The sequence below is a fragment of the Oncorhynchus mykiss genome, chromosome 2 (genome assembly GCF_013265735.2).
Source record: "Oncorhynchus mykiss isolate Arlee chromosome 2, USDA_OmykA_1.1, whole genome shotgun sequence".
Lineage (NCBI taxonomy): Eukaryota > Metazoa > Chordata > Actinopteri > Salmoniformes > Salmonidae > Oncorhynchus > Oncorhynchus mykiss.
Window position 1 is genome coordinate 60875438 of NC_048566.1, and position 7805 is coordinate 60883242.

At 38.4% G+C, this 7805-nt stretch overlaps 1 protein-coding gene across 1 annotated transcript; it reads right to left on the reverse strand.

Moving 5' to 3' along the window:
* Positions 1-5958: 5958 nt before the first annotated feature.
* On the reverse strand, positions 5959-7805 carry LOC110493125 (myoblast determination protein 1 homolog 2-like). The gene is made up of 3 exons (XM_021567392.2): positions 7221-7805; positions 6884-6962; positions 5959-6683 (listed from the first exon to the last, which is right to left on the reverse strand). The coding sequence occupies exons 1-3, from the start codon at positions 7731-7733 to the stop codon at positions 6457-6459; spliced, it is 819 nt and encodes a 272-aa protein (XP_021423067.1). The 5' UTR covers positions 7734-7805; the 3' UTR covers positions 5959-6456.

Genomic DNA, 7805 nt, shown 5'->3' on the forward strand with positions numbered 1-7805 from the left:
TTACAGGATTTACACCCAGAACCCTGAGTCTGCTAACCGGTTTGTGGGTCAGGATGGCGTTGAAAGCAGAGCTATGAAAGAAGATGCACTCTGACGTATGTGAACATGTATAATTGACATTTGTTGGGACAATAGGCAAACTGGAGTTGTTCCAGTGAGATTTCTGCTACTATGTGCAACACGATATCCGTTGTTCCAGTTTTTAAAATCGATATCGACAGGGCTGCATTAACAAGAGTGTCAGATTGACAAGAGTGTCAGATTGAAGTGTCTGACAAATTAACCATAAGAGCAGATTACTTTTTTTTGTCATCTTTATTGGCACAGTTTTAAAATGTATATTTGCAGTCACTTTCAATTGATTCATTGACTCCAAGAACCATAGATTGTTTGTAGTTCATAACATTAACACAACTGACAAACATTGCTTGACCGTAAATTGGGATACATGTTTTAAAAACAATGTATATTTGATTGGGCTTAATGTTGCATACCTTGTGTTGTGCATGCCAACCAGGTGAGAATCACCAGAATTAATTGATACTTGATGAATCAGGTCTTCTCTGCTGTTTTATCAGCCTCCCCCTTGTCCACTCCAAGCTCTTCTTCATGGTTCACTTTGCAAGACACAATTGTGTGAAAATAAAGCGAAAGGAATGGGAACCCTATTCTTTTGAAGCAGTACTATATAGTACTGGGAAAATGCCTGAAGTTATTTTACCCTAATAAGCTTTGATGGAATATAAATGTTCAAAAAACGAAGTGAAAGTGCACATTAAAGTCTACTCTGTTCGAAAGCTGACATGTAGATGTTTGCAAGGGTTTTACAAGGTTGTCACTAGCCAAATTTGCTTCATGTGAGCTTTTCAGTGTCTTCATGCTAATCGCGAGCTACCTCGGTTAACGCTAGCATGGAAATGACAGCCAGTCAAGCTGTAGAAGTTGCCTACCTTCAGCTGTTGTTTCGCTTAAATACAAGGTTTTGGGCCTGCTTCAGTACTAGCCGATAAGTCACATTTAGGTAGCTTGTCTTCCTTTAGTCAATGATAAAGCAAAATAAAGACAATAGTCCAAAAATCGAGAACTACCAGGATGTTGAACATCTCAGTTGTCTAATCTATGTATGCCTAACCCTGCATTCAAGCAACAATCTTGCTAGTATGTAATTTACCTTGATAGTATTAACATAGTTAAATGTGTTTCCGTGGCTGTTATAGTTGACATGTTTTTTCAGCAAGGCTTTTAATAAAACACAAGACGGCGCCGTTCACTGCGGCTAGCAGTATGACCGGGCAGTTTGAGGCTGACTATATGATATAATATGGCCGGGGTTATTATCTATCAAGTATCTGATTTAGCTTGCGCTAATGTAACAGTAAAACTTTAGACCGTCCCCTCGCCCACACCCGGTCGCGAACCAGGGACACTCTGCACACATCAACAACAGTCACCCACGAAGCATCGTTACCCATCTCTCCACAAAAGCAGCGGCCCTTGCAGAGCAAGGGGAACCGCTACTTCAAGGTCTCACAGAAAGTGACATCACCAATTGAAACGCTAATTAGCGCGCACCGCTAACTAAGCAAGCCGTTTCACATCCATTACACTAAGCACTGCTGATCCTGTTGCTGGATTAATGTTAGCTGAATTTTATAGCCAGTGATGAGAAACAGATCATTCCTCTGTAAACTAGCTGATAAACTTTATGATTCAGTAACAACAATTTTCAAAGACAAAACCGTTACCTTGTAAAGGTGTTCATAATCTGCTTGCAATGCAGTGGGAAAGGAAATTCCTTCAAACTGTGAAATCTGGTTGAAAGGAGGAGCTAGGAAAATTGGCTAGTAAAATTAGCATATTAAAGAATGCGTTAAATTCGCTTGTGTATGTGTATATTTAGCCGCTGTTGGCATTAATTTGACGTGTGCAGGACCACTTGTAGCCGTTTATTTAGCACATGTTGGACCGCCTGCACGCACATTTGCACGCGCTTATTTGACTCGTGCACAAGTTAATTTAACGCATGCACCTGTTTACTTTACACACGTAGCATTAAAAAGATTGCGTTTGACCACGTTCTTTAAGAACCAAACGGCGTTCCATAGAATATCCTGCCATTTTCCTCTGAGCATTAATGTCGCGTCCAAGACAACTGGGAACTCAGAGAAAAAAACAAGCTCCGACTGGGAAAATCGTTTTGAACAGTCATCCAACTCGGAATTCAAACTCAGGGACTCGGGCCTCTTTCTAGAGCTCCGACTTTCCGATCTGAAGATCCTTGACGTCATGATTTGACCTCATATTTTTCCTAGTTCCCAGTTGCAGTGGTGAAAAAAGTATTACATTGTCATACTGGAATAAAGATATTTTAATAGAAAATTACTCAAATAAAAGGGAAAGTAACCCAGTAAAATATGACTTGATTAAAAATCTAAAAGTATTTTGTTTTACATATACTTAAGTATCAAAAGTAAATGTCATTGCTAAATACTTAAGTATCAAAGTAAAAGTATTTTCACATTCCTTATATTAAGCAAACCCGATGGCACAATTTTCTTGTTTTTTAAATGTAAGGATAGCCAGGGGCACACTCCAACACTCAGACATAATTTACAAAGGAAGCATTTGTGTTTAGTTAGTCCAACAAATCAGAGGCAGTCGGGATGACCAGGGATGTTCTCTCTTGATAAGAGAATTTGACAAGTTTCCTGTCGTGCTAAGCATTCAAAAAGTGGCGAATACTTTTGGGTGTCGGGGAAAATGTATGGAGTAAAAAATAACATTATTTTCCTTAAGAACGTAGCGAAGAAAAAGTATAAAAAAAACTATAAATAGGGAACTAAAGTACACATATCCCCAAAACCGACTTAAGTACTTTACTTAAGTACTTTACACCACTTCCCTGTTGTCTTGAAAGCACCATACAACTCATGGTACCCTTCGCCAACCCATATCTGTGTGAAGCTGGATTCAGTGCTCTTGTCTGCATTAAAACCAAATATCGATCCAGGTTGGATGTGACAGCAGAGGTGAGGTGCGCACTGTCGACCACTGTTGAGAAGCTACCCGACATGCGTCAAGCACACCCATCTCATTAGTGGTGGTAAGATAAGATACATTATGCCACATTAAAAGTATGTGATGGTGAGTTAAGAAGACAATCACAAACTGTTAGAATGTTTTTCAACTGACTGCCATAGCGGCAAATACAAAAGTGAGCATTGGCTGTTCATTGGGCTACATATGTTTTTTCACATGGTTGAGGTTGCGAGAATTTTCAAATATCAAAATGAGTTCGTGGGCCGAAAAAGTTTGTGAACCCCTTGCCCTGGTCCAGTAACCTATCCCTGTGGTTTGGGCAACATTGTGGTGCATTCAGTGTTGCCTGGCTTACAAACAGAGATTTTAACATAATTTGTATTTAAATACAGACCTTTTAGGTAGAGATTACTCTACACAACTGCAAGTGCCTACTCACCGCCACATGTCGAAGGGGCTTGGCTTAGACAGCCAATACCTTCCAGCCCATGCTCGATTACGTTACATCCAATGGTTTAAAGCCTGCATTGCTGATGTTACTATTTATTGGCCATTGAGCAGTGGTGGAAAAAGTATCCAATTGTCATACTTGAGTAAAAGTAAAGATACCTTAATAGAAAATGACTGAAGTAAAAGTGAAAGTCACCCAGTAAAGTAATAATTGAGTAAAATATAAGGGCATTTGGTTTCAAATATACTAAAGAATCCAAAGTAAATGTAATTGCTAAAATATACTTAAATATTAAAAGTAAATATCAGAGGCAGTACTAGGGTTGTTCTCGTGGTAAGTGCGTGAATTGGAACCTTTTCCTGTCCTGCCAAGCATTCAAAATGTAATGAGCACTTTTGGGTGTGAGGGAAAATGTATGGAGTAAAAAGCACGTTATTTTCTTTAGGAATGTACTTTAAAGAAAATGCTTTACTTATTTTTATTTGATCTTTAGCTCACCTAATATCATTTAAAAGTATGCATTCATGTGTCTGTAATATAATACATGTGACAAAAACGAATGTAGACGATAATAAATTCATTTCTGTAGCTTCAAAAATTCCGGGCTTCTGCAACTGCAGTACACAATGTGAACTCGTGATGACGCTGTTTCTCTCTCAATGTTCAAGGGATATTTTCGGTCCTGACGGTGGATCTACTGTACTCATAGAAATATAATTACTAATAATAATAGTATTGGTAGCAACTCACTTTGCACACTTGTCAGCTAAAAAAGAGACTCACTGTCCCTTTCACTTCTGTTCAGGATGTTTACTCTCGTTCACTTTTGAACAAGACAACAAGGCAAAAACAACTATGTTCACACAGCTCATAATACTTTTCCATCAAATTATATTTATCCTAATTGGCTATAGTGTTAGAAATATAGACCATATCGGGCCCAATGTTGTTTTTGCTTTGTGGACTGATTTATATTTGTAAAGTTAAATGTCAGACACAGAAAAACATGCATGTGTTAAAATAGTTTTTTTTAGGCTATAGACTAGGCATATAGTGTTTGTCTATTTATTTTTGTGAATTGCAAAAGTGAAACCCCTTGTGATAATTACAAATGGTGTGTTACTGCAATACACAATGTTGTTTTAATGAAACATGCTACCGTTGGAGTTGCACATACGCTAGTAAGTATTCAGCCCTGAGTTGATAGGCCTAATATCGCTTAAATTAACCTCTTTTATATAAATAAGGTTTTAGACAGATTATTTTATAGCAACAGTTCATGTCTTATTGGTAAGTAATTTTGGTCATTAGATGTGTTTCATTTAGGCCATAGCCTATCATTTTATGTATTTATTTATGCAGTATCAAATCTCTTGAGATGCACCATCTCGTTTTCAAGTATCCGAATAAAAAATAACAATAAATAATAACATTGAAATAATAACAACAATAATAATAAAAACCTACATTAACAGCATAAAACAAAGTTTTACAATTACTACTAGTCCTACCAATAAAAACTACTGCTACATCTACTAATACAACTAATAAAAGGAAGTACCTATAATATATATATACATCTTCACATGCCGATGTTTGTATTAGTTAAATGCACTGTGTAATGCCCTGATTTCTATAGGTAAATTGTTCCAGTCAGTTTTTACATTTGTTTTGGTATGTAGCTAGGCAAGTCAGTTAAGAACAAATTATTATTTACAATGACCGCCTACACTGGCCAAACGCGGACGACGCTGAGCCAATTGTGCACCGCCCTATGGGACTCCCAATCACCGCCGGTTGTGATAAAGCCTGTGGTGTCTGTAGTGACGCCTCTAGCACTGAGATGCAGTGCCTTAGACCTCTGCGCCACTCGGGAGCCCAGATAGGCCTTTGTATCTGAAAGATCTTTACTCCAACCTCAAGATGTACCCTTGGAATGTGTAATTGCTGCTGTTGTGGAAAGGAGTAGTGTGTGTCTTGTAAAGTTAGGTGTTTCTTAATATATAGGCCGACAGGGATTTTTTAAAATAAATCTGCTCCAATGCAGTTGTCTTCTGCTTGGGAGAAACATGAATACTTTAGAAACTATAATCTTTCCAGCATAGTTAATGCGTTGAGACGTTACATATGATAGGCCTATGACATTGAGTAAGTATACAAAATAATCTATGTCTGATCATATGCTATTGTGTCCTCTATTTCGTTTTTATTTTGCAATCAAATGGATGTGAATTATTTATTATTTTTTTAATTATGTGGATCCAGTATAAATCGCGAGAAATTATCAAATGTACAATAGGCCTAATATTATAATTTAATGTGCTTAATACAGTATAATATGCTTCAGCATTTTGAAGATATTTTAGAATTTCAATATGTCATTATAATCTTTGTTCCTCAGGTTAAATATGCCAGGCAAAACACATTAAGTTATCTTGGCAAAGCAATAGAGTAAATGATGAATCATGTTTTGTATAAATAGCCATAGTCATTTATTTATAATAACATCGAACGACTTTCACAAATTTTAAGATGTATAAATATAAAGTTAAACATTTCTCACAACAAACCAACCACGCGCACCTGAATATAAACAGGCAACATTAAATACATTAAAAACCTTTTTTTCGTTTCACCTCTTATTTACACATAGACCTATACAAAAATGGTCCTCTATTGTCATAAACAATTAAAATGGCAAGGGAAAGAAAGTGGTCAAATATTTCATATACGATTACATGTACATAAATAAATCGGTAAATTATTTCTTATAAAACGTGACCCATGGGATGCCAATGATTGAATTTCAAAGAATTTAAAACGTTCTATTAAAGGAAGGAAAGGCAACTTTGCCATCATATTCTTATAGTACAGCCACATTCTGCAACCCTGTCCGTTCGTTGTTTTCTTCATTTACATGAATGGATTCATTTTCATGAATGTAGCCATTTACTATCACTGTCTTTTCATAGCACTTGGTAGATGGGGTCATGGGAGGGCTGTGGGCACTTGGTCGGCGACGGCACGGTTGCCCCTGTCTCGCTCAGGATAGATCCCTCTTGGGGAGAGCAGGGGCTACCCTCCTGAACTGATAACATAGTGCACGCGGACGTGTCTGTTGAGATTCTCTCCACGATGCTGGATAGACAATCCAAGCTGGAGATGACTGCGTTCTTTTTGCTTCTGGCATCAGCTGTAGTAACAAAGGTGAAGAAAACATCAGAGACAACAATGAACTAGTAGCATTGTCTAAATGTCAAATGCTGTCTGTCTTGAGTCTTGAACTTTGGGCTACAGAAGAAGAGCTGCTGCTGAATAAAACGTTATTTTAAAACCGTATAATAAAGGTCACAATAACAAGTCACAATAATATAAAACTAAATGGAAACTTACCATTTGGAGTCTCCGCAAAATAAGAGCTTTCATAGCTGCTTCGTCTTGCGGACGTGCACGTCGGGGCATTATAGTCCATCTGGAAAAAAAAAGATGACATTATTAAGAATTCGAGCAATACAATATCACATTTTGTGTTCTGTCAACTTTTGGAATGATATGTCAAACCAAAGACCTATAAATCAACATATCATATTATAGACCTCAATCCAAAATAATATATACAAATAAAATGGAATAGGTCTACTAAATGTATGTATACATTTTATGTAATAAAGAACGATCGAAATCCAGTGGACATGCCCATAGACACTGAGGTCAAGATGCACCAACTCACCATTCCATCAGAGCAGTTGGACCGTGGGCTGGATGCGTCAGAGTCCCCGTTGTAGTGCTCCAGCGAAGGGTAGTAGTTTTCGCCGTCCTGGCCCCTGAGCAGAGACTGCAGAGACTCGATGTAGCTGATGGCATTTCTCAGGATCTCCACCTTTGGAAGCCTCTGATTGGGGTTGTTCGACGTACATCTCTTCAGGTTCTCGAAGGCGTCGTTGACCTTGCCCAGTCTCCTCCTCTCCCGCATGGTAGCAGCCTTCCTCCGGTCGGTGTTGGTGGTTTTCCTCTTGCAGGCTTTGCATGCCCAGAGGAGGCACCTACCGGCTTGGTGGTGCCCGCTTGGGGCCCTGATGTGCTCGTCTTCGTTATGATGATGGTCGTCGGGCTTGAGGAGACCAACATGGACTAACCGGGGGTCCATGTCTTCGAAAAAATGCATGTCGCTGGTGTTGAAGCACGGGTCGTCATAAAAGTCATCAGCGGAGGTGATAGGGAACGAAATATCCGACAACTCCATCTCTATCTCAGTGTCAAATGCCAAGACCAACTTTGTAACTGTTGTTCTCCTGGCTCTGTATTTGTTACAAAC

Excerpts from the sequence above, each read along its gene's own strand:
- LOC110493125 (XM_021567392.2), bottom strand. The coding sequence starts at position 7,733 with ATGGAGTTGTCGGATATTTCGTTCCCTATCACCTCCGCTGATGACTTT. Across the intron at positions 6,963-7,220 it reads CCAACTGCTCTGATGGAATG|ATGGACTATAATGCCCCGAC; the intron begins GTGAGTTGGTGC and ends TTTTTTTTCCAG. Across the intron at positions 6,684-6,883 it reads TTTTGCGGAGACTCCAAATG|CTGATGCCAGAAGCAAAAAG; the intron begins GTAAGTTTCCAT and ends TTGTTACTACAG.